At 51.7% G+C, this 27,062-nt stretch overlaps 3 protein-coding genes across 3 annotated transcripts in view; all 3 read right to left on the reverse strand.

The window, feature by feature from the left end:
• LOC126529975 (LHFPL tetraspan subfamily member 2a protein) overlaps positions 1–27,062 on the reverse strand; it is a 200,160-nt gene that overhangs the window by 49,105 nt on the left and 123,993 nt on the right. The gene's annotated exons all lie outside the window — the stretch shown is intronic.
• On the reverse strand, positions 3,323–6,080 carry LOC129384615 (uncharacterized). Its single transcript, XM_055070211.2, has 2 exons — positions 6,066–6,080; positions 3,323–5,650 (listed from the first exon to the last, which is right to left on the reverse strand). The coding sequence occupies exons 1-2, from the start codon at positions 6,078–6,080 to the stop codon at positions 4,718–4,720; spliced, it is 948 nt and encodes a 315-aa protein (XP_054926186.1). The 3' UTR covers positions 3,323–4,717.
• On the reverse strand, positions 6,026–10,583 carry LOC126529879 (uncharacterized). Its single transcript, XM_050177340.2, has 2 exons — positions 10,018–10,583; positions 6,026–6,658 (listed from the first exon to the last, which is right to left on the reverse strand). The coding sequence occupies exons 1-2, from the start codon at positions 10,153–10,155 to the stop codon at positions 6,155–6,157; spliced, it is 642 nt and encodes a 213-aa protein (XP_050033297.2). The 5' UTR covers positions 10,156–10,583; the 3' UTR covers positions 6,026–6,154.

Consider the following 27,062-nt stretch of genomic DNA (forward strand, 5'->3'; position numbering starts at 1 on the left):
GTCCTGTCAGAACGAGAGGGCAACGCGCCCGAGCAGCATGGCGGGCGATACTCGCACCGGCGTTAACACGACGGTGATGACTTCATCACCCGACGGCGTTGGCGCACACGTGTTGTACCTGCATGGTAAAACGATGTGTCCGGCGTAGCAATGCACGCTTCGTCATGACGCGCGGCTCCTATGCCCCGAACATTCAATGAATGGCTAAGATTACAAAGGAAATTCTATGCCAATACAAGTTCAATGCATTTAGCCATTGTACTATCTGCATGCCTCCATTCTTGGTATGGTATGGTATGGTATTCCTTATGCGATGGCGCACACCCACTGTCGAAGAATTGGCCACGATTTGGATGAAATTAGGCTATCTTTATTAAAAACTAAAATTGGTAAAGCTAACTGGAGGAAATGAACAAAAATAAAATGTTTAAGAATTCAAGACAATCTCTTTGTACCAATTATAAAATCCTCCACGGTTGAGCAAGTATCCCGGTGGCACTTTCCAAGAGAGGAGGCTCCTAGAGAAAGGATATCTATAATTGAAAAGCTCAAACCAAGCTGTGTAAATCTTGATTCTAGATTTTTTCTTAAAGAAGTGAAACGGCGGCAGAATATGAAAAAATGATCTATTGTTTCATCTTCTCCACAGACTGGGCACAGAGGGGAGCTAGGGCACCAGACCAGCCCTGTGACGATAGAAGTTTAATTTTGGTATTCGACAACGTAATCGGGTAAAGATGACTTAAGTTTTGCTGGTGTGAAAGGAATTTTTGGGCCAAGGGAATAGGAGGTGTCGATATTCTGAAAAATTAGCTACAGCTGGGTTCAGAAAGTCTTGAGTAATTGTATATCTCCTGAATCTAGTAGTCGTCAGGTAAGCTATTGTAGGAAGTAATGATAATACAGGGCCACTGAGGGCCGCTCTCGCGAGACTGTCAGCCATTTCGTTCATGACTAATCCTTTATGTCCAGGCACCCAAAGTAATCTAATTAAATTTATGTGGGCAGGCACTAGAAAATGAAATGTACGTAAAAGGTTAGTGACACCATTTGCTGTGAGCGAGGAACATAAGGATAAAGAATCTGTTATTATTACCACCGCCGATATTGACAAATTTAGTTTGCGTAAGGCTAGGACTACAGCTAGAAATTCAGCCAAAAATACGGAATAGAAGTCCGGAATACTGATTGCAAATGACCAGTCTAGAGCGGGAGAGAAAATGCCAATTCCAGATTTTTCTTCACACTGTGAGGCGGCTGTCGCAATGCCCATTCTTCCTGGTAATATGTTCCAAACCTCCTTTTCTTTGTTTTCCTTGTGATTTATTATCAGACCTCTTCATTATTGTGCCGCTATGTATTGTGTGTCTCCTTATCGTTTCTTCCATGTGATAGCAACCTGTATTACAGCGAAGCTGTTAGCCTCTTGGTAGTCGGCATTTTTCGTGTCCTTCCGTGAACAAAAATTATAATTATCAGCAATGGCTCGTACACCCCTAAGCAAGCAAAACTGCAATGACTCATCCCCCTCGTAATGCAGAGGCTACAAGCACTCAGCAAAGTGAAGCGAACACTGCATAGATTCATTGGAATCACGCGTACAACGTACAGAACAGTGTACGTTTCAATAAAGAACAAGCTCAAAACAAGCACCTACCTAAGTAATATGCATGTTTGGGCGTGTTGATAAGAGATGAGTATAAACTTAAAGCGCAATACTAGCTGAATCACTAGCCAATAACATAGTAACCTTCGTACGCGCAGGCTTAGCGTCGTTAATGATAACACAGGAGATGTCATCAGATGACAGTATTAGATTCCCTGACATTAGAATTTTATTTCAGGACGAACAGGTTTACTCGCAGTATGAACCACTGCTCCCGTACAACTCCGCTCATTATGAAATAGTTAAGAGGGGCACTGCAAAATTATTCCTTTCTAACGCATTGCATAAGCCTTGTCCAGAACTTATGGCTGCCAGCCTCCAAGAACAAAGCCTCCGGCTGACTGCTTCAGGGTATACCCCACTCATGTACTAGTCAGTGTTGCTGAAATCATACTAAAACGGACGTCGGGGCAGAGCTACTTGATTCCTTGCAGGCTTCTGCTGGGAAGCAGACGTCAACTCTGATTCCGTACATCGACTAAAAGATTGGGCAAAAGGCGAATATCCGAGTTTTTTTTTTTCCGCTCCTGACATGCGTCAAGAACTGTGCGGAGTGACCAGTCGACGCCGCCTCTCACAAGCTTGGGTGCAAAGAGAAGCACAAGGACAAGTTAATCAACTGTGCGGAATCGGTCGTGTACTGCATATCGATTTCTTGTGGCAAGACATATATAGGCCAATGCGGGAGGTGTGTAAATGATCGTCTCCGGGAACATCATAGAAATGTGAGGGACAAGTGCAGAGGGTCCCTTGATGTGCACTGTAGGAAGTGTGAATCTAGTGACAATCGTAGTGTTGTTCCCAGTTCCGGCCAAAGCCCTGTGTGAAGATCGAGCTGCGTGCAAATCTATCAAATATGCACCATTGTCACGAGGAGCAGGCGTCAACTGACGCGCGAAATTATCGAGGCAGATACGACTGATAGTTCAGGGGAAGACTGTGTGTCCAAGCAGTGGATTGCTCTATCTCCGAAGGTATAACACAGCTTGCGCCGTCATGATTGTTTTGCTGGCTGTGGTTGCGTATATTCCTTTATATTCCGCTTTGCCGTTCTCAATAAATTGCTTCAAGTTAGCGCTCGTGTGTCTCCCGTCTTCTTTCAACGTCCTCGTCTGGGTTTGCGCTTTAAGTTTTTGCTTACGCATCTATTGTCATCAGCAATGACTCATACTCCCGTAAGCAGGCAAGCATGCAATGGCTCATACCCCGTAAGCAGACAAAAATGCAATGCCTCATACCCCCTTAAGCAATGGCTCATGCCCCCGTAAGGCACAGGCTACAAGCGCTCAGCAAAGTGAAGTGAACAGTGCATACATTCATTGAGTTCACCCATGCAACCCAAACAGCATCAGCATCATCATCATCAACAGCAGCAGCCTGGTTACGCCCATTGCAGGGCAAAGGCCTCTCCCGTACTTCTACAACTACCCCGGTCATGTGCTGATTTGGCCATGCTGTCCCTGCAAACTTCTTAATCTCATCCGCCCACCTAACTTCCTGCCGCCCCCTGCTACGCTTCCCTTCTTTTGGAAGCTGTCATTAACTCAGCATTCATTAAGCTGTCATTAACAACAGCATACGTTGCAATAAAGAATAAGCTCAAAACAAGCATCCGAACCACCAATAAAGCACTGCATACCCCCCTCAGCGGTCGTAGTGGTGGCTTTGTAATGGCTTCGCTGGACATCCACTTTCGCAGGGCAGGGATGGCGAGTCAAATTTCTTTTGCTTGTCTTGTTGAATCTCAATTGTGAGCAGAAATTACGCATGTGACCTCGCACAATGTCCCAACTCCTGTAACAGACTATATAAAGGCTAGAACAGTATAAAAATAACCCGCGCGCCCGTATTCTCAGAGCAGCCACTGTTCTCGCCGGCAAAAGGAGATATCGCAGGTCTCGGCTATACCACGTCACTGGTAGACGAAAGCTGCAACGGCAGCGAGCAGGAGCCGACGCACCTATGTAGCAGCGAGAATACAGGGACTGCAAAGAACTGCAGAGCCCGCAGAAAGAAAAAAAGAACAGATGGAAAAAATAAAAGGCAGGGCCTGCAGAGAGAATACATTGTATTCTAAAGGATACAAAGATGAACATCTACTGAGCCATTATGCAAAGTTTGCCTTTATTTCCTCTTTGAATAATGCAGTTTATTGCAGCGACATTAACCAAAACGCATTTTCGAAAGAACGTTAGTTTTAATCTGGTTTAGCGTCTTTTACAGGCCCGGACGAAATGCCCGGCAATAGAAAACGCAGGCGCTTTATTTAGCGAACAATACGAACAATGAACACTATAGGAGGGCCGTTCCCAATATGCATCGTCTAGCAACAGTAAATGCAGTATGCGTCGCAGGAGATGGAGCGCCCGACCATAAGCGACGAGTCGGCCCATCTATGCGAAGTTAACATGGTGCATGAATGCGTCACTTCAACACAACCGATCGGACACGTTCTGTTGTCAAGAAACCTCATTTTGCGCGCGCGCTCGCGCAAAGCCCGTCGCTGCGAAAAGCCGAATACACCCGAACAATGTTCGCATCTTCATGAAAAAACACACCAAGGATAATGCACCTCAGTCAGCTGGGTTCTCGCGGCCGGAACGTGGCAGGGAAACAATTTCCGGAAACCCGGCGAAAGGAAGCGCGACAGTTTACGGAGGGCGAAAGCGGGGCGGAACTGGGAGAAGGAAGCAAAGAAGAAAACTAATCTGGAAACAAGTCCAGCTTCCTGCTCGAAGTATCTCCTCCTCGCTCTTGACGGCACACATTCCGAACACATGGCATCATCAAAACGCGCGAATTCGGCAGTTTCAGTTTCAGCGCAATCGAAAGAACCACCTGCGAAATGAGCGCCGAGAAGCATCCGAAACATAATACACGAAGAGGGAAAAACAGAAACATTCAGTCTTCTTAGAACACGGTGTATTAATGCACGAAATTTTCACGTAGACACTCGTCGAAACAAACTAACAGAAAAAAGAAAGCGCAATGACTCGCACATACACGCAAAAAGCCAAACGCGGCAAAGACAGTCTCGCCCGGCGCCGCGTTTCACAGGGCACACACTTTGGTCGGGTTCATGAACGAACCGACGGGGCACTTGAAGGCGTCCGCGAATTCGGGCATGTTTCGCAGAGGTCCGTTCACCCGGAGCCTCGCCGGGCTGCGACCGCGCCGCGGCGCCACCGTCTCGTCTGCGCAGTGCGACGCCGCGTAGTAGACGAAGAACAGCTGTCGACTGTTCAGGTCGGCAGCCGTCTGCAACCGGAAGTCGGCGGTCAGGTACGCGCGGTACGCCTCGAACGCCGGCACCACGGACAGGACGTCCAGCATGTCCTGCACCGACGACGAAGCCGCGGGGCCCGCGTCGGCTTCGGCGCCGCTCGTCGAGGCGGAAGGCGAGGAGGAGGGCGACCTGAGCGGCGCGTACTGCTCCTCGACGCAGGCGCGCACCCGCTGGAACATGGCGGTCGCGTCCTCGGTCGCCTCGGTCAGGTTGTTGTTGCCGTTGGCGTTGAGGGCACTGTGGTAGAGAAAGCGCAGCAGGGCGGCGTAGACGCGGGGGGCCACGCGCGGTATCTGCAGGTGCCGCACGGAGGGGTCGTCGCCGAGCGCCATGTTGAACACCGGCAGCGGGATCTCGAGCCGGCGGAAGGGCGGCGCCAGTCGCGGGTAGGTGGACAGGAAGCCGCCCGACCAGCCGCTCCACAGCTGCTCGCCGCCGCTGCCCGACGTGGGCGACGCGCCGAATCCGCGGCGCTGGCGTGACACGGACTTCTTGAGCCAGAAGTAGTAGAAGTAGGCCAGCGGCGACATGGGCATGTTGGTGTACAGGCCATCCAGGTACTGGCGCCGGAACGACTCATCCTCGATGGCCGACGGCCGCACCAGGTCCCAGCCCATGTCGCGCAGCGCCTGCAGCGCCGACGTCCGAAACTCGCCCGTAGACTTGAAGAACTCGTCCACGTACTTCTCGAAGACCACCTGGTGAATGCCAGCGGCAACCGCGCCGCGCTCAGGATGGGCGACGCACGGTCGTCGCGCTATAGCGCGACAGAGCTCTCAAGCTGAATGTAACGGGTGGTTTTCCTCGGTTCCGAACTGATCCTCGCTCTTGGACACCTGACGTAAATACGCGCAGAACTGTGCGAGGCAGCAGATGGCGAGCCCACTTCGCAACGCGAAATCCCAGATGCAGCGGTTTGAGGCCTTTCGAAAACCTACGTCACACGCAGAAGCGTAACTCCATGCAGTACCTCTTCAGGGCAAGGTCTTCGACCAACAGGTGTTCAGCGCAATGTGTGAAGTGCTCGCGATAACGGCGCAGCATATATCAACGGTACCGAGCGCCACAGTAGAGGACGTGGCACAAGGAGACGCCTGTGGTCTGTAAAGTTACGCCCAGGAAATCCATGGCCCTCGGAGTCGCGTTCTCTACACATCTGGGCCCGCCGAACTCCTTGTGAAGCACTGACGATTGATTAATCGTTAGTGCTTTACAAGAGAAGTTCGACAGGCGATCCCATGCTCGCTAATGGACTGGGCTATGCACGTGCCGAGCGAACAAGCTTCAGGGATAAAACATATGCGCAGCTGCCACCGACCGAAAGGTGGGCGTCTCCCGTGCCACGAGAAAAAGGCCCGTACACACGGCGCATCACGTGCCTGCAGATGTCCCTCGAGCAGGTCCTGGACGTCCCCCTCGGCGCCCAGGTAGGCGAGCGACATGTTGGCCGCCAGGTACATGGGCACCGCGGGTTCGAAGCGGTCAAGCAGGCGCACGCACAGCTGCCGGGGCGTCAGCGGGGCCGCCGAGCCGGGAGCGGCGTATGCGCGCGACGTGGCGTCGCGCAGCGTCGCGTTGGCCATGAACGGGCTGAGCGCGGCCACGATGCGGAACAGCACGTAGTTGAGCAGGTCGGTGACGCGCGGCAGGGAGCCCCGGTTGAACAGGCCCAGCACGTATCCGGGGCACGCGAGCTTGATCAGGTCCTGGGACGTCGCCACCGGCGGACGCGTCCAGTCGCACGCGAGAAATGTGCGCGCTATCGCACGCCATGGTGTTCGAGTTGCGTATTCGTGGGAGATATCGACTCGATTGTGCTATGGGCTGTTTGTCAAGAGGAAGAGAATTAGATTTTGCGCACACAAACGGCTTTGGGTATACCCAAAGGGATCTTTGCGCACCCAAGGCGCCACGATCGTTCCGTTGTAGCCCTTTTGCTTCTTTTGTACAAATATTTACATTCATTTTGCAAACCCGGCGCATTGCGTCCCCAATCTTTGAGTGCGCAAAATCCAGAACTCCCTAACGAACCACATTTCCTTACCTGAATACCGAGCCGAAACATTAGCGCCAATACGTCAGTCTGACGACGCGAATTTCGAAGTATGCATTTCTAGTCTTACGCAGATTCTGCACAGCAAAGGTTATAGGTTAAGGAAGCGCTGACTATGCAACGGTTCCTTAACATTGCTGTAAAAATTTGAGGTAGGCGCTGTCACAAATTCAAGACGTCACGGTGAGATGGTGCGGGAACACTAAGCCGGTGTCACCACTAATATTCAGTTCTTGAAACCTTTCCGTCTTATACCAGGCCTCCACTCTCGGAAAGAGCGGCCATTGTGCTGTCGCAGAAGCGTTATTTATACTAGAACTGTTTACTAGTAGAAAAGCAGTAATTTTTTATCCATCCCGCACTGTGACACTAGGCTTGGATATTATTCCGCTATTCTGCAAGGAATACACGAACCTTGTACTTTCTGCAATTCACTTCCCAGTGTATCTTTACGGGCGGCATCCTGGTTCAGAAGGACTTGAGCTCGCACTACCTGTTGTCAGAAGATGTCACGTGATCAACGTGACAAACGCAGCTCAGTGCTGGATCACGCACAGGCCCTCTGTCCTACGGCTGGCGTTCAACCGCACTTGCCATCGGAAGATTGCGTCGTCGCATGGGTCAGTATGGCCTTCACTCTAAGGCGGGTGCATAGCCGCGCCTTTCACCGAAACAGAAACTAACACGCAGTTCGATGTAAGAGGTGGTGTATTCATCGTAAGCATAATTTACGTCTGCAGCGGGACGAATGACTCCCTGAATGAGTCTCGCGTCAAGTGACTTCAACGTGAAAAAAAAGTGGGTGGGGGTCGGGTGAGAAGAAAACATTTGCTCGTTTGTGAATTTAATGAGTCCTGCACTCAGGCCCGTCCGCTACCCTCAAATTCCAACCTTTCACTTTCCCTATCCACATTTTACCTTCCATTTTCTACCATGATCAACCTTCGTATAAATTTTTCTCCACTTCTTTCTTTATACGCGCCAAACACTTTCCTCTCGATCCTTATCTTTCTCTCACTCATGCGATACTTTAGTGAAGCAGGCAGGCTCACCCTTGGCATCTCTCTCTCCGTCGGCTCCCTTGCTACCACCGTAAGTCCCTTCATCCTATGCCTGTTAAAGCTTACTAACCTCATCGCACCACCTAATTCTCTGCCGTCCCTGACAGCGTTTCTATTTCCTTGTCACCCGTTCTCTTACTCGTAATTTATTAGACCATCGGTTATCTGCTCTACGCATTACAAATTACGCCAAACCACATTTTATTTTTATTTTTACTTTAAGCTGCAGTACCGGCTGCACTCATTTGCTCTCTAATCCATAGGTACGTGTAATCTCAACGTTACACACACAAGAAAAAAAAAAAACTGGGGAAGGAACTAAGGCCCATGCAACTAGCGACGGAAAGGAGAACGCAAAGTACTACGTGGGTGCAACTCTAGCCGTAATGCAACCTAGTATATAATAAGATTGCGTGTCCCAGAGCCGCTTGTCGTAAAAGACAGGCGCAAGCTGCGATCGAGTGTTTATCCGGGAATGCGTCCCTGCCGGCCATAAACTTTTACGACTCGGGCCCAACGTGAGCTCGGGCTGCTGTGGGGCCGAGGGCTTACCGAAAGCCCTACGGCAGGCACTGTGGCGCGCATTCATCGCAATACACGAACGCGGGAAAACAGCTACCCGTATTAGAGTAACGACGACACCATCGCCGAATCTGAACGAGCAAGAAAATCCGCGACCGGGCACGCGATAAGCTCCCTTCTCGGAACAGAGTCTGACACGAAAAATTTGCGCGATGTGGTCGCCCATAAAAGCGAGGGTTTCTGCATATCTGAAAAAACAGCGACGTCAAAATAGTAGTTGTGCGTCGAGTCACTTGCAGTACTGCGCGTGCTGATGTCGAGAGCGAACGCAGAATGCGGCCGATTGGCAACAGTTTGAAACCCGAGATTTGACGGCCATAAGCTGGAGGCAATGCGTTCCAAGATGACAGCCGAGCGTAATTATGTCTGAGACACGCCTTTTGACAACACTACGATGCCAGATTTGTCGCACAACTGCCGGGTGCTGGACGTGGCAAACAGTCAACGCGAGCCTCAAAACGAAAAAAAAAAAAAAAGAAACGACGACAAGAACACATCGAGGCACAGGAAGGGGACACGCGGCGTGCCCTATGTGCCGTGTCCTCGTGGTGCTTGCCCTAAAGACACTCGCCTTGATCTGTTGAACCAACGAGCGCAAATCGCAATTCTGGTCACAATCAGCGGCGCCGTTGCATCGCGGGGCATCAGATCCTCTCGGCGTTGAAGGCTAATCCGTTGCCGCGGCGGAGCAATCACTTGAACGCCCTCTCGCAATCGAATGAACCAGCATTAAAACGCGGCACGCGGGCACTTCGTAAAAAAAAAAAAAAAAGTCTTCCGTATTGACGGAAATAATCTCGGTTATACGGGCGAAATGGCAACATTCAGCGGTCGTTAAAGCGGTCTTCGCCACTAAATAGCTCATACAAAGGAGAAGCCAACTTTCACGAGCACGTTTCCGAGGTGCGTCGCGAGTTAGTACCAAATCGCAACCGGTATAAATGCGGACACCTCCGCACCATTATAAAGCGTCTTCTAGAGCTGCTGCGCTGCTTTGAGGGGGCACAACCCAATCGATCGATCACGATCGATCACGCCGAACGTGATAAATAAATCACGCAATCAACTACGCCACCTTTTTTCTGTATATTGCCACGTTGTAGTGACGATGAAGACAAAAAAAATATGGGGCCCGTAGCTGTCTGTATCACAAGGACGTACAATGCTTGTCGCGGGAAGAGTATGTTGATGAGAGGTGTGTGTGTGTGTGTGTAGCACGGAGACGATATATATATATATATATATATATATATATATATCCGGCGTGCACACGACGACGAATCCCGGAAAAAGGCACTATGAAGGAATGAAAGAGCTTCGCTTTAAAAACGGTGTAAAGAGTAAACTCGCGCGCGGTGAAGAGTGCAACCTGTGGGAAGATGTCGTCGGTGCCAAAGGCGCTCCGCAGCATAGGCGCCCATCGCAGGTAGTCGATGGCCGGCAGGTCGACCAGGGCCATGGTCTTGCACCGAGACAGCGCCAGGGGTTCGAGCTCGGGCCGCTCCATCAGCGCGCTCAGCTCGCGCTCCAGCCGAGACACGTTGGTGTCCGAGAACTTGCCGTAGAAGTCCAGCAGCGCCTTTTGGGTTGGGACGCAAGGAGGGCGCGCTCGTCACCGAAGTTTGCAATTTGGGCGACGAGTCCCATCTTTAACGCCTCGCGGTTCTTACAGCTCAACTAGACGGAACGGGCTGTGCACGATGGACGCACAGCGATCACCCGGCAGTGGCACAGGAAAACGTTTCGATGACCAAACTACGTCACGCACTCCGAGAACAGGCACCCGAAAAATGCGTACTGGTAATTTCCCTATTCACTCAAGGAGAGGCCCATGGTGTTGGGCTGCTGAGCACGAGGTCGCAGGATCGAATCCCGCCCACGGCGGCCGCATTTCGATGGAGGCGAAATGCAAAACACCCGTGTACTTAGATTTAGGTGCACGTTAAAGATCCCCGGGATGTCGAAATTGCCGGAGTCCTCCACTGCGGCGTGCCTCATAATCAGAAAGTGGTTTTCGCACGTAAAACCTCATAATTTAGTTTTAATTAAGGAGAGGCCCAGAAGGTAAAAAACGGCTAAGAACAGCAAACCGATGGCATGTAATACTTTGTCTTGCCTAGAGTAAGTTCTTTGCCATGTGGTGCAGGCTGGAAGTGTCTTTCTCGCCATAACTATAAATAGGCACTATTATTATTATTATTATTATTATTATTATTATTATTATTATTATTATTATTATTATTATTATTGTTATTATTATTATTATTATTATTTGCCTCCAGTGAAGCGCGAGCCTTTCGTTCGCACACTTCCGTAAATGCAGAAAGGTAGTCTAGCTGGTCTGAATACTTTGAGATATTTATAGCGCTGTAGAAACGGCAAGAGCCATTAAAAACACTGGACGCGTGGTGAATGTAAATGTTGAGCATTAGTTGATATTCGGCGTCCGTCCTGTGCAACTTTTCTTGTGTGTGTTTACGTCTTTTAGTGCTGTAAATATTTAAAAATGCGCGCACTTTAATCACAATAATGATTCGTAAAGATGCACATTTTCCGTTTATGTGCAGGTCTAACTCTCTGTTCAATTGTGTTGTATCCGATCTATTTCGGATATCGAATACCTGCCGCCAGGCTGAACTTTGACATCAATCTGAGTAGAATTTTCAGGGGCCAACAATACGCAACCACCACGCCGAATGCATTGTTATAGCGACGAAAACGCACGCGTATGTGGCCCCTGTAAACATTACTGACGTCGATGCTGACTCAGATCATTAAAAAAAAGTAATAGATCTAAACTTGCGCGACGGTTAACATTATTTCAGGTAGGGAGCGACAATTGCCAAACAAAACGTGAAAAACGCGGTCTTTTTATCAACTTAGAGAGCGCACGAAGTCGCCCATTTTCAAGCCGCGTCGTGGCAAAAAGACAAGAGCGCGGAGTTAACGACGCCCGCGATGGTTCAGACGCGTCTCGACGCGGCGCGTGGCGTCAGCCTTGCCTTGAAGGCTCCGTCCATCCAGGCGGCGTCGCCTTCGCCGGTGGACAGCAGCCGGGGTTCGTCGAGCGCCCAGTAGCGCAGCCGCGGCTTGTCCGGGTCCGGCGCCACTGTGAATCGGAAGAGCGACTCGACGCCCAGCTCGCGAAACACGGCGCCGATCTTGGAGGACACCTCGTCCGGTGGCAGGAACGACGCCGCGGAGCTCAGGTACGGCCAGTCCTGTCGCACGCGCCGGTCGAGTTAAGCGGGCCGCTTAATCGGGCACAGCCGGTCCACATGCACTTCCTGAGCTGCCGGCAAGTTAGTCACGAGAGTTTGAAGCTGGGCTAGTTGGTTTTCGTTCGACACGTGCCGAGGGCGCAGACGACGGAATGAGAGAAAAATTCGCTGTACCGCCGGAAAGGCGAAGCACCGATTGCGATAGAAAATTAGCAGATAGATTTACGAAGTAAGGATAGCAGTTTTATCGGCCGTATAAACTTGCAAACATTCGCTTACTAACTAAATTAACAATTATAGAATGCGTAAACGAGACTCAATGAGGACGTAGAAAGAATCAGACAGACGGAGACAGCGCTGTCTGTGTGTCTGCTTCTTCTATGTCCTTGTTCAGTCGCGCTTAAACATTTTATTATGGATTCAAACCAACTAGCCCGTCAACGTGTTTTAACTAAATTAACCAGCCCGGTGTCACGCCTGCACAGGTAAACATGAACACACATGGCTTGATGACAGCGGAAACTGTCTGTGAAAACGCTGGAGTTAGGAATCGCGGCAGCAGGCGCGAGCCAATTGAACTCCTTGCATATGTCACTTCAACGCGTACGAAACGTCGAAAGCACAGCGCATACTAAGCTACAGGCACTACGCGCACTCTGCAAACATCGGAGATCGCTTTGAAGATGAGGCCCGCGCGGGCGCGCACTTCGGCCACGTCGCAAACCGCTTTCAAGACACGAGCGCAGGCAACGCGTCCCTACGGCGTCCGCGATTCGCGTGGCCAACGCCGTAGTAGACGTCGCGCTTGTGTCCACTCTGTACGGAGCGGCGGGCGAGGAGGACATCGAGGTACCATAGCAGCCGCAGAACGCCCCTTTTCCCTCGTCTCACCCCCCCCCCCCCTTGCCTCGCGTGCCACAGGAGATGGCACGCATCCGGGCGGCGTTCCTAGCTTGCGCACGCGAGATTGAACCGCGTTCGCCCGCTCACCCTTACACGCTTTCACTCATACGGAACCTCACGGCGACGGCGACGCCGAAGGCAGAAATCCGCTTGGAGTGCCCATGTAATTGCTATCGCAATAAAACGCACCCGTCACGTTTACGGATCCCTCGTTTCGTCGTCTGCTCCATCCGCCATGTTGGATTAACCACGCTCGCTAGATAATCCTTCTGAACAGTGTAACGATGTATTCGAGTGGCCGCGTTGGAGCTTTCCAGGGCCCTACTCGTGGTGCTCGTGACGGCCAATAGTTCGAATTGGCGACGATTTCTAGAACCAATCCCATTTGAAGCGGGGCGACGACAAGTAACCGCCTAGCCTACAACGGTAACCAACTTTTGCATCTATTGCAGTCAAGCATTTATTATATCTCTCTTCATTAAAATTTGAAATGTACATACATATGGTCGTAACGACACGGCTCCGTTTCTACCCTGCTTTTCTTTTCCACCAGAACTTTAAACGTATTTTGCTTATCTCGACCACCGACCAGTTAGCGCTCCCATCTGCATCGAACCCCGGCTCTTCCGGCAGGCGGGCCTTCCCTGCAGCTCTCCCGGAGTAAGTATCTTGGCATCCGTTACAACGTGCCGAGTCATCTGTGGACTTGTGTTGCAACAGACTGTTGCAGCAGACTGTTGCAGCAGACTTGACACTGTCCCCAGCGTACATCTGCTCACGTCCACGGTATACAGACAGCGCGAACCCTCGTATACCTGGAATCCGAGCAGGTAGAAGAAGGTGGCGCGAATCTCCGAGAACAGGTTCTCCTGCGGCCGGAGGCAGTTTGCGAAGAAGCGCTGCATCTCGGGCACGTGCTCCGAGGGCCTCTCGAGCAGGTCGGCCAGGCGGCTCGAGTAGGACTCCAGCTGGAGCTGGTCGACGGAGCCACCGCGTGGGTGCCGCTGGATCCAGCGCGAGCACACGAAGTGGTAGAAGTCCACGCACGGGTCCACCGAGTACTCCAGCTCGGCCTGGATGCGGGACGCCTGCTCGGCGCACGCCGGGGTCGAGCACGCCTCCGTACCACGCTCCGCTCCGCCGTCCTGGCGAGCGCGCGCACACGTGTTACACGGTCGACTGTGCACGGACTCGCGTGTCTTGCTTTCATCATCAGAATAATAATAATAATAATAATAATAATAATAATAATAATAATAATAATAATAATAATAATAATAATAATAATAATAATAATATCACACTACGAAACGGCTGTGAGGGGACTGAAGACCAGAGGCTGTCTTCCGCGCGTTTCCAAGGCATCGACCCCCAAACCTTCGCCCCCCTGCGCCCACACGCGCGCCTGGCACGCGCCGAGCCCCGAACGTCGCGTGTACCCTGGGTGCGTCCTGCAGCTTGAGCCTCCGCGGAGCCGCCCTCCGGGCCTGCTGCACCAGCGGGGGGCCTCCGCGAGGGACGACTCTAGCCGCGGGGTCACCGCCTTCGGCCGCGGAGTCGGATGCCGATCCGGCGCCTCCGAAGCCCCACTCCCAGGGCGCCCACCGCACGGCCGGCAAGCTGATGAAGCCCACCAGGCCCAGCACGAGCACCAGCAGTCCCGATACGAGGCCCCAGTAGACGAGGTAGCGGAGACCCTCCCAGCGCTGGGAGCCCGGCACCAGCAGGAGACCCGTGGCCGGAGTGCCGCCGCCGCCGACGCCGCCGCCGCCGCCACCACCACCAACGCCGTCGGGCGCAGCCGCTACCGCGACCGCGGGTCGCGGCGCCTCGGGTCGCGGCGCCTCGGGTCGCGGCGCCTCGGTCGTAGCGCGAGCAACGCATTCGGCGGCCACACTGCGGCCCTGGATCGCAGCAGTGCGACATTCGGACGTCGTACGAACTTGAAGTCCGCGGGAAACAGACGCCGCCTGTTCGGCAGCGTCTTCAGCCCTCGCAGCGCTGGACCGGGACTCGCGGGCTCGAACGAGCATAGTTATTGCTGCTTCTGTCGAGGCTTCGATGCTTCGTCTCGTGCGAATGCGACGCGAGCGCGCTGGCACGCCCTTGATGATGATGATGATGGCCTCATGTTATGGCTCATACCCACGCTGGGGGATTGGCCAAGAATTGCGTGCTGAAACGTTCACCTAATCTTTTAAAGTGCTACTTATTCGATGACGTGCGGCTGCTTCGCCCTCTTTTCCTCGACGGCGATGATGATGACCTCAGTAAATGTGGAACATACGCACCATGGTGATGATGATGGTGATTAGAAACGTTGGCACGTATCCCTGACAGGTGGTTGGCCAAGAAGCGGGTGGTAGAACCCGAGAAGAAAAGAAATAACCGCAGCAGCAGCAGCAGCAGCAGTAGTAGTAGTAGTAGTAGTAGTAGTAGTAGTAGTAGTAGTAGTAGTAGTAGTAGTAGTAGTAGTAGCAGTAGTAGTAATAGTAGTAGTAGTAGTAGTAGTAGTAACGAAAATGTTAAAGGCAAATAGCATTATTTAATATATCGATATGAATATTTACTTAACAGTTAGGGCATCAGGGAGTCAATGAGGCACGTGTCGTTCAGCAAACAGCCTATTAGATAAAAAAAAAGAACTCAAGGTACAGAAAACTGCGTTGAAAAAATAAACCAACCATGGATAACCGCGAACTGGTTCCACGACAGTCAACATAATCCTCCATCCCTCTTTCGTTCCCATTTTCACCTTCCGCACCATACAGTAGCAGATTAGAACGCACAAGCTCAGGCTGACTTCTCCGACTTTTTATATATATATATATATATATATATATATATATATACATATATATATATATATATATAGAGAGAGAGAGAGAGAGACAACTTCATGTAGTCGCCTGCAGAACGACACCATGACTAAATGGCGCCGTGACCCGGGCCCTGACGTCTTCACAGCGGGTGGTCTCTACTCAACTCCAGCGCGTGTTACTCCCGCGGTCGGTCGCCCTGAGGGGCAACGTTCCGTCGGTTTCGCTCGGCCTTTGTCTTTCAAGAGCCGCCGAGACCTGCTGGACGGCCCAGGTTTGGCTTTCGTGGTCGTAGCATTCCGCCGCAGCCGCGAGTCGCGGCGGAATCGTTGTACTTGTCGAAGCCTCATTGGGGAACTTGGTGCAGTCCCATAGCATGTGCGTCAGGGTGGCCCTCTCCCGCTGGCACACGCGGCACACATCACTCACATATAATTTAGGGTATAGATGAGTCATTTTATAAAAATTGCGGCAGACGTAATTTCAGGATGACTGTCGACGTCAATGCGACAAGCATTGAAGCAATGTAGCGACACAGCATATAGCCACCGCCGAAACGCGTCATGCACGAGGCGTGTACTTGCTGCAACCGGGCTCCTCTCTCGCCGTTGCCTCTTGACAGGCTGCACCGTCTGGCTTGAGGAGCCCACGCGACGCGGGTTCGATTCAGCCCAGTACCGAACAAATTTTAAAGGATTTTTTGAAATTTCATTGAAGAGCGCCACATACTCAGTGTCACGTAACCGGGACCTAAGATGGCGTGAAAAAGTTTTGTCGAAGAGACACATACCCAGTGACGCTCACGCAGGGACCCAAGTTAGCATGGAAGAAGTTCGATAAAGACATTCACACATACACACCGCAAGGTGGGTGTAGTTACAGAAGAATGTTACTCGCATTAATGCATTTGTTTCTCTCTCTCAGTCAAGACACTATGTTGTTTCTTACACGTTCTATTGCGATAGCACCCATAAGGAAATTGCAGGCGAATTTCCACCGTCGTCGTCGGCTTCACCGTGAATTTCTGTCTAGTCCAAGTGCGACAAGATCGCGCCATCGTTCTGTGGCGCAGTGACAGGCACGGTGATGCACAAGGTTAGTAGAAAATAAGGAACGCACAACTGGGAAGCGCACCCGCGGTCGCGCGCCGTAGGCTGCACGTGTGAGGAGAAGCATGTGAAGGGTGAGCTAAGAAGGATGGGGGCTTGATGCGGCGGCGTCTTCTCGCGCGTGCATGGGAGGAAGGCGAGGAGGGATGGAGGAATGCGGGGTTGGTGCGCGCCGACTTTTTGCGCGCGCAAGGGAAAGGGGGGGGGGCGGTGAGATGTGATCGCGCTAGAAGGGGGCAGGGGGATAGTGTAGCGCAGGTTGCCGCTGTTACTCCGGGGCGCGGCTGCACGCATCCTATCTTAGAGGTAATCTGCGGTGGGTTGGTTCGTAGGCCAGCCGACGCGGGATAGCGGATGGCTTCGTGCGCGCTGCGTTCTCGCGCGCCTAGTTCGCGTCGAAGCGAGAGGCAGCACGAAGGGTGATTCGCTCGCAGCTGTTGCCGCTCTTCATCGAGTCAGCGTGCTGAAAGCGAGTGCTCGCCGTCATCCAGAGAGATGTGTTCAGGGTTGCCTGAGCGCGCACGAAACCGTAGTTGTTAATTTAGTTAGTAAGCGAATGTTTACAGCAGTTTACGCAGCTGATAAAACTACTAACCTTACCGTGCGTAGCTGCCTAATAATTTGCTATCGCAATCAATGCTTCTTGTTTCAAGCGAAACTGCGACTTTTTTATTGATGCCCCCACGAGGTGCATTCAATACCACATGGTATTAAGAATGCCTAAGCATATATAGAATGGCATATACCGGAGGCCAGAGCGAAGAGTGAAATTGTTGCAAATCACTAAAGCGATAATCGCTGCTGGCGATGGACAATTTAGGGTCGGCGATTGTGCGCGCGCGTCGCTCAGAGGCGTGCTCGACAAAATCAAACTTTCTATTGTTTGCCCGTAAACTGGAAACGCGCTACTTTAATTGTAAGACCTTTTCAACGGCAGCTTCCTGGGCCTTGCCATAATGCCTTCTGGAGTGCTTTGAGTAGGCGTAAGCACGAGTTGAAAAGCAGCAGGGACAAGGGCAGTCAGCGCGCCTCATATTCACGCGCAGCAATGCAGGTATTCGATGGAAAGCCATTATGTTTGTCGTCGGCCGCACACGCTGTAATACATCAGCCCACAGTATAAGTAATAGCGGCCCATTACGACATACGAGGAGGTGCTGAAAAGTTCCTGGCTACGCCAACTTGCACGTAGAATTAAAATATAAACTTGGCACCATATAAAAGCTTCATATCTCGCTAAGCAATGGTCAAAATATGAGATGTGCCTGATCTTCATAACTACTTCAGTTTCACATAGAACCTGAGATGGCAGAGGCAGAAGCTAGTTTCGCGTCTCTGGAATTATGGGGCATAATGAGCTTCTTGTTTCTTCTGGGAAAGTCTGCAAAGCACACTCACACTGAGATGTCAGAAACATTAGGGGAGAAGTGTCTTTCTTACGGCACACTAAAAACCTGGATTTCTCATATCAAGACTGGGCATTTTACCACTCAAGATGAACCCCGAATTGGGCACCACACAACGTCAACAGATACGGCAACAAGCGATGCTGCCCATAACCTGATTCTTGGGGATAGGCGAATATCCGCCAAAACAACATCCCAGTCACTCGACATCACCCGGGAGCGCGTTGGTTTCACTAGTACCAATATCTCACAAATGCGCAAGCTTTCAGCGAAATGGGTGCCAAAATGTTTGAACAGCGAACAGAAAGAGGCACGAGTTGAGGCATCCAGAGCTGTTTTGGCCCATTTTGATGATACAAAGCATTTTTTTGGATGTGTTAGTGACCGAGGATGAAACCTGGCTCCACATTTGTAACCCAGAAACCAAGGAACACTTAAAGGAATGGCGTCACAATGGGTCCCCACGGTCGAAAAAGCTCCACACCTAGAGATCGGCCAAGAAAGTCATGGCGTCCATTTTCTGGGACAAAGACGTTGTTCTTTTAGCGGACTACTTGCCTCAGGGCTTTAGTGTAACCGAAGAGAACTACGCCAGCCTCCTGGAGCAGTTGAAGGAGCCAGTAAAGAAGAAACGCCGGGGAAAGTTGACCAAAGAGATTATTTTGTTGCAGAACAATGCACCTTCGCACTCGTGCAAAGCTGTGGCTGCCAAAATGAAGAGCCTGGGTTTCCAATCGGTCCGCCCTCTCCCTATTCACGCGACCTGGCGCCTTCTGACTACCATCTGTTTCCTAACTTGAAGAAACACCTGAAGAGTCGCCATTTTGACGGCACTGTTAATGTCAGACATCAGCTGCTGAGAGCTTGCTTGACGACCTACCACAAAATGTTTTTCTCATATGGATTAGAAAAGCTGAAGTAACGATGTAACAAGTGCATCAGTCTGAGGGGGAACATGTTGAATAAATGCGTACTTTCAAAACCTTGACTCTATTTTTACGATGCAAAGCCAGTAACTTTTCAGCACCCCCTCGCATACGCCAACTCACGCAAGAAATTACCAGTTTGTACGCGTACCCACCCCAAGGGACAAAACTCAGCCGAATCCAGAAATTGGAAAACATTGCTTAAGCAAATTCGGATGACAAGACTGAACTCTCGAAGCCGACCGGATCCTTGGAACAGCTGAATTGCCTGGCAACGAAAAAAAAATAGAAAGCAGACCACGCCTATCGAGAAGTACTGGGAGTGAATGCCACCGACCACAGCAAATGGCGTTGCCCAACGATAACGATATACAGAGGAAGACGCCTTCCCACACAGAGCGCACTCTCGGAGCTCGGCTTGAAGGTTTGCGCCACAAGGGTTCTGGAGGCCAAACAGCGCAATAAATAAATAAATAAATAAATAAATAAATAAATAAATAAATAAATAAATAAATAAATAAATAAATAATAGGCTGATCATACGAGCAACATATTGAAACAGACGGCTGGTAGTACAGTGTTTTAAGGTGACATGCAATACCTACCAACCGTCCCAAATTCCTTTTTTAACGAATTTACTTTACGAATTTGAACTCATTTTACGATTTTAAGAAATCAGCGTCAAGTTTTACGAAAGATTATTTCTCTTTGCGAAAACGTATCGCACAACAGTCTCCGTGCCTTCCGTAGCACGTTTTTTGAAGGTGAAACATGCAAGATGTATAGAGCAAGCTTATAAAGAGAAGTTCTTGAAGTAGGCGAAATTGGCAAATGCTAAGTCGCTGAGAAAGTCACCGCAATCTAGAAACAATTTTGTTGCTCAGCATTATTTGGTGGTCTCAAACGTATGCTCAGGTCAAGCTTTCAAAAAAGAAAAATACGCGCTATATCCCCCTCCACTCTTGCTCACGCGGAAGTTTACGAATACTGAATGCCGGGGTAGTTTGCATTCGATACTGACGAACAATAGCGCGATAGGGCTTGTGTCGTGTCCCTTGTTTATCCTGCGATTTCTTCGTGACTTTTACAAACTGTAAAGTTGGCAAGTTGGCAGGTATGCATGCCGAATCGCTTTTAATGCGCAACTAGTGCAGTGTGAATGGAGAAGGCGTCACAAAGGCACGCATACGGTGTGCATAGACACGTCGTACGCATGATTTAAAGCATCTTCATAACCCTAAAGCACGGTAACGGTTTGAAAAACTGGGCTTATTTCCCCCACTGTTCGCGCTCTGCAATCCTCCTCCTCCTCCTCCTCCTCCTCCTCCTCCTCCTCCTCCTCCTCATCATCATCATCATCATCATCATCATCATCATCATCATCATCACTGAGCGTGTGGTTGGCCCAGACCTCCTTTGCGGATGCAAGTCATCTGATGTATCAGTGCTGCAATGACCTACGAAACGAATGAACTCGCAGAAAGAGGGCTTCTCCTCACAAACACCGTTACTGCGGAGAAGCCAGCTCTCATGAACGTTTTTTGGTTTGGTTACTTGCGCGTACACGTAGATGTTTCTAAGGGTTATGAATAGCCTTTACCCAGCAGAAACTAAACGTAACAGGGACGTCTTGAAATAGGCGAACAGTTGAAAGGACAAGCAAACAAACGCTGTGCTTTGTTTGTTCTGGAAGAAAGACGAAGGAGTAGTAATATGTTGAGAAATACGGGTGAACCAATTCTTGCAACGGGCATGTCATGAATCACGCTTCCGGAGCGAAGCCTCTTCGACGCGTTTCGTACCAATTATTGAATGACGACGGCAAAAGTGGATCGAGTCAGTCATGCAGCGCTAAGCATCACCGATACTGGCAAATGGGTAAGCCATCAGCCACCACCTCGAATTAAAGAAACAAAAACACACCGGGAGAAGCAAAGTACACTAAAGAAAGGGCACGTTTTGATGCCTGTACTTATGTGCGACCCCCGACAAACCGCTCATTGATCTCGAGTTTTTAAGCAACGCCAAAGGTCACCGTATGCTCGTTAGTTCCCGTCCCACAGCTGCGTTTTAGAGTGCAGATATTTGGCGCCCGTTCCTGCGTTTCGCATCGACGTCGTCCCTCGCCGTAACCAGCTCCGTAGCAGGGACCAGCGCGCTTCTGTAGCTGCGCGCGCTCCTGGCGCCATCTCTCGCGCACGACTCGAGCCTTGCCACCCCTATGCTGCGGCAATCAGAGCCCCGGCTCGGTGCGGCTGGTCTCGATGATGTGCTCCTGCCCAAGCCGAAACGCATAGCCGCCGTTGTTCGCCACTGCGTGTACCCCTCCCCTCTTCCTCCTCCGTGGCGGCGACCGCGCGAGAGCGCACGGTGTTCTCTGCTTGCCGAAGCGCCGGCTCGGTATCAGCGGAACACGGCGCGCGCTCCCCAAGCCGAAACGCAGAGCCACCTTCAGTTGACTCGCTAGCAGCGTCAGCGGCGTCAGTCAGTCGTCGCCATCTCCTCGCCGCGCGACGTTCTTATGCGCCTACGCGCTGCCTCCGGCGACCTCCCGATGAGCGAGGCAGTTGCGCCAAGCTACGCTCCGTTTGCGGCGGCCGGTGCGAAATGTTCCGCACGAGACGGATTCTCCAAGGCGCACATACGGCTTATATAATAGTATAATCCGTCTGACTATATGAATAGCTTATTATCAGCCAGTTCTTTCTCAGCCATGAGCGAGGCAACCGGTGGAAGTCCTTCGTCTGCAGCTGCTGCTAAACGAGCTGCCCGAGCACAGGCCCAGCGCCGTCGCCGCCAGAATCCAGAGCTACGCTACGCCGAAGCAGAAGCTAGTGTTGTAATCGCACCGCTGGCACGAGTTGTTGGGGTCTCGGTGCTGACGCCCGTTATTGCCAATGGGTCGCAAGCCCCAAGGGTAGCGTTGGCCTGGCGGCCTGGGGCACTGGAAGCATCCGAAGGTCCCGGCAAAGCAAGAGAAGACTGGTAACAGAACAACTTGTTTATTCTAACATAGCAAAAGAGCGGCCGGTCAGGTCGACCGAATTGGAGAGACGGGAGAGCACGTAACTCAACAGTACAAATCGGAGCCTCTCTCCTGGCGTCCGGGGGCAGCTGCTCTTATACTCTCGGCGTCGCGGTCCAAAAGGGAAGGTCACGGGATGAAGGTCACGGGATGAAGGTCACGGGACGGCGCAGCAGGAGCCCACGACGGCGCGAGCGGTTGAGCCGAGAGACCTGCTGAACCGAGTGTAGTGACGCATCGCCAACCGCCCACACGACGGCGCGAACGGTTGAGCCGAGAGACCTCCAGGCTCCTCATTCGGGGAACTCTGCTCCCCGGCTGCCGCGCTTTGACAAGCGAGGGCACACACACACACACGCACACACGAAGACACGTGGCACTGAAACACGCCTGGACACGCTGGGCGGGTAGGCGTTTCGGCGTCGTCGAACGGGCAAAATGTCCGCCATTTTGAACAAAGCCCCGGCGTCCGTTGCATCCGCGCCGGCATTACCGCGCGTTGTAGGCGAAACGTAACAGACCGCCCCGCCGGGGGAAGGAGATCCCGAAGGTCAGGGGACTGCATCCGCTGTCCGGAGGGATGTCGCTCGATGATGCTCATAACCGAAGTTGGGCGTCCTTGGGCGTTTCTTGAGCGCAGCGCACAGAGAAGGCCTCGTTCTCACGTTCAGGTGCACACAGGACACTGCAAAGTGACTTCGGGAGCGTTGACATTTTTGTTCTCGTTTCCGGCAAGCGTTAGAACCACGCCAAAAGTCAACCGCTCAGTCAGCAAGCACGGCACAACCCTCACTAAGCCCTGCCAGGCTCTTTCCCCTTTTATACTGCTGCCTAGTTCCTTACAGTAGTTTAGCAGCACTCAGAACGCGTCCACAAATCGGAAAAATTGCACTAGAAAGCACATCATCACTTTGAAACACTACACAAAAGCAATAAGTTAAAAAAAATCCTGCCTCAGGAAGAAAAACATCAGTAACAAGCAATTTTTGAGGCTGATTCCCACGTTAGGGGCTTCGACTTAAGCCATCGGCGTTACCGTTGAGACTCCCCTTTTTGTAACGCACCTCAAAGGAATATTGTTGCAAAGCGAGGCTCCAGCGCAGGAGGCGACCATTTTTGGGAGAGATGGTCTGCAGCCATTGGAGAGGGCAGTGATCCGTCTCAATGATAAACCTCGAGCCAGCTAGGTAACATGACAATTTCTGAACGGCCCACACGATACACGCACACTCTTTCTCGGTGGCGCTATACGCCTGCTCACGACTCGTCAGCTTACGACTAGCATACAGGACGGGGTGTTCTACTTCTCCATTTTCCCGTTGGCACAGTACAACGCCCATGCCTCGCTCACTAGCATCACACTGAACAACGAACCCTTTTGTGTAGTCGGGCGATCGTAGCACAGGCTGGCTTGTTAGGGCGCTCTTTAGGGCGCTAAAAGCTCTTTCCTTCGTCTCATCCCAGACGACTGTTTGCGGCTCTGTCTTTCTTAGAGCATCCGTCAAGGGAGCCGCGATATCCGAGTACCTGGGGATGTACCTCTGATAGTAGCCGGCGACACCTAAGAACGACCGAATATCGGTCTTCGTGCGCGGTTGCGGGAAGTCTCGCACAGCGGCCACCTTTATTTCAGAGGGGCGGCGTCGACCCCGACCAATCACGTGTCCGAGGTAGACAACCTCGGCCTGTGCTAACTGGCACTTGGGAGCCTTGACTGTCAAGCCCGCATCGCGCAGGCGGGTTAGCACTGCCCGCAAGTGCGCCATATGCTCAGGCCAGGATGCGGAGAATATCGCTACGTCGTCTAGATACGGTAAAGCGAATTCTTGCTGTCCCCGCAACACTTTATCCATGAGGCTTGAAAAGCAGTATGGCGCGTTCTTCAAACCAAAACTCAAAACTTTAGGACGGAATGTCCCCATTGGTGAAATGAACGCCGCATACCTACTAGCCTCTTCTGTAAGTGGAACCTGCCAATAACCCCTGACAAGATCTAGGGTGGAAATAAACTGAGCGCTACTCACTCTCTCAAGGCGCTCCTCGATGTTAGGGATCGGATAAATTTGATCCTTAGTGATGGAATTAAGCCTGCGGTAGTCGACGCAAGGACGAGGTTCCTTGCCCGGTACCTCAACTAAAATCAAAGGGGAGGTATAATCACTCTCACCCGCTTCAATAACACCGAGCTGTAGCATTTTCTTTACCTCAGCCTCCATAATATCGCTCTGGCGGGGTGACACCCGGTACGCCTTAGATCGTACTGGCTCTGGGGAGGTAAGTTCTATGTCATGAGTAAGGACAGAAGTCCTACCAGGCCTCTCAGAGAACAGACCTTGAAACTCTTGTAAGAGCTGGTGTAGTTCGGTTTTCTGCTCAGGCGACAGCGATGCTTTACTTATTAAGTCACTAATGACTTGATCGGTGTCTTTCCTGTTCGTCACTGAGCCTAGTCCCGGAAGCTCGACCGGAAGCTGTTCTAACTTTCCCGCATCGGGAATTTCCTCTCCAGTATCTGGTGCCTTTAACGCTACAGGCTCAATTTTATCCCGTTCGGGCGTGCTCTGAATACCAGCTTGCTGCGCCTCTGACCCTTTCTCATCGTTCAACAACGTCGGCCCCGCAACTACCGCCTTTGCAGCGAGCTCCCGAACCTTCGATCTGGTTAAGGCCTGAACGCTAGCCTCACCAAACAAAAGCCCCTTCTCGCGCAGGAGGTGATCGGACCTGTTCGAAAATAGGTACGGGTACTGGGGGGGCAGCATAGATGACACTGCGGCCTCCGTCTCAAGTGCTCCGAAAGGTCCTTCAATAAGCACTTTTGCTACCGGCAGACACACGCTATGAGCTTCCACTGCTTGCTTGATCCATGCGCACTCGCCCGTGAACATAACGGGTTCTACGTAAGAGGGATGAACTACATCCATCGTGGCTGCGGTATCGCGAAGCACTCGGCACTCTTTCCCGTTCACGAGGAGGTCTCGCATGTAAGGCTCGAGAAGCTTGATGTTCTCGTCAGTGCTGCCTAATGAAAAAAACACGACTTTTGGTTTTGTTTCTGGGCACTGCGCCGAAAAGTGACCCGGCTTCTGGCACGTATAACACAGGCGCGCTTGCCTCGCCTCGAACCGCTTTCTGCGTTCGGCTTCGGCTGCCGCCGTCTCCTTACGTTCGGTCGGACACTGCGCCGAAAAGTGACCCGGCTTCTGGCACGTATAACAAACGCGCGCTTGCCTCATCTCGAACCGCTTTCTGCGTTCGGCTTCGGTTGCCGCCGTCTCCTTACGTTCGGTCGGACTGCTTTCACTCGCATCCGCACTACGTGTGTCCCCCTTTGCTCTCATGGGTGTGAACTTTGGCCTCTCAAACTTGGAGCCAAATTCACCCTTTTGACCGTCCTTAGCTCCACGAGCCCGACGCGTCACAAACTCCTCGGCTAACTCAGCGGCTCTAGCCACCGTACTAACGTCTGGCCTATCCAAGACCCAGTACCGCACGTTCTCAGGTAACCGACTATAAAACTGTTCTAGCCCGAAACACTGCAGAACTTTCTCGTGGTCACCAAACGCTTTCTCTTCTTTGAGCCACTCCTGCATGTTTGACATAAGCCTGTACGCAAACTCTGTATATGACTCACTTTTGCCTTTCTCATTTTCCCGAAACTTCCGACGGAACGCCTCCGCTGACAGCCGGTACTTTTTTAGCAGACTCGATTTCACTTTGTCGAAATCCTCTGCCTCCTCTTTCTCCAAGCGAGCGACTACGTCGGCCGCCTCGCCGGGTAGCAAAGTGAGCAAGCGCTGTGGCCACGTTTCTCGAGAGAACCCCTGCTTCTCGCACGTTCGCTCAAAGTTAACCAGGAACAAACCAATGTCCTCTCCAAGCTTAAACGGCCGCATCAGGTCAGTCATTTTGAACAATACTCGTTCTCCTGCACCGTGTGCCTGACTTCCATTACGAGCGCGTTCCATCTCTAACTCGAGACGCTTCATTTCCAAAGCGTGTTGACGGTCGCGCTCTTCTTTTTCTTTCTCTTTTTGTTCTTTAAGTTCGCGCTCATCTTTCTCTTTCTGTTCTTTAAGTTCACGCTCCCTCTCCTCAATGGTCTCAAGGCATTCCGACAGCTCGTCATCCTCAGCTTCTAACTCAAGAATAGCCCTTAGCAGTTCTGGTTTTCTGAGTTTGTCTGAGACATCCAGACCCAACTCTCTTGCAAGCTCCAGCAATTTCGGTTTGCGCAACGACTTCAAATCCATGGCTGCTCTGAATGCTGCTTTCTCTACTGCCTACTATTGTCTTGCCGCAAACTAACCCGGCAGCAACGACAACCACAATTACCAGCTCTGTTTCTGACACTAACAAAAGCCTGGCAAAACTCAGAAGAAGAAAGTCCCGCACTCACCAAACCTCGCAGCCAAGAATTCAGCGCAGTCGTTCCGCTGCAGGCAACCAGTCATCACACAGGGCTCGTTGCACTGCTCCCGGATGGTCGTTGTGCTGCTCAGCATACAGTCAACCGCATCTCTTCGCTGCTGGCCTCCGTTGTCGCGATCTCACCGCTGGCAACCAGATGTTGTAATCGCACCGCTGGCACGAGTTGTTGGGGTCTCGGTGCTGACGCCCGTTATTGCCAATGGGTCGCAAGCCCCAAGGGTAGCGTTGGCCTGGCGGCCTGGGGCACTGGAAGCATCCGAAGGTCCCGGCAAAGCAAGAGAAGACTGGTAACAGAACAACTTGTTTATTCTAACATAGCAAAAGAGCGGCCGGTCAGGTCGACCGAATTGGAGAGACGGGAGAGCACGTAACTCAACAGTACAAATCGGAGCCTCTCTCCTGGCGTCCGGGGGCAGCTGCTCTTATACTCTCGGCGTCGCGGTCCAAAAGGGAAGGTCACGGGATGAAGGTCACGGGATGAAGGTCACGGGACGGCGCAGCAGGAGCCCACGACGGCGCGAGCGGTTGAGCCGAGAGACCTGCTGAACCGAGTGTAGTGACGCATCGCCAACCG

The sequence above is a fragment of the Dermacentor andersoni genome, chromosome 5, assembly GCF_023375885.2.
Source record: "Dermacentor andersoni chromosome 5, qqDerAnde1_hic_scaffold, whole genome shotgun sequence".
In the NCBI taxonomy this organism is placed as follows: Eukaryota; Metazoa; Arthropoda; class Arachnida; order Ixodida; family Ixodidae; genus Dermacentor; species Dermacentor andersoni.

Excerpts from the sequence above, each read along its gene's own strand:
- LOC126529879 (XM_050177340.2), bottom strand. The coding sequence starts at position 10,155 with ATGGAGCGGCCCGAGCTCGAACCCCTGGCGCTGTCTCGGTGCAAGACC. Across the intron at positions 6,659-10,017 it reads CCGACGACATCTTCCCACAG|GACCTGATCAAGCTCGCGTG; the intron begins GTTGCACTCTTC and ends GCGACGTCCCAG.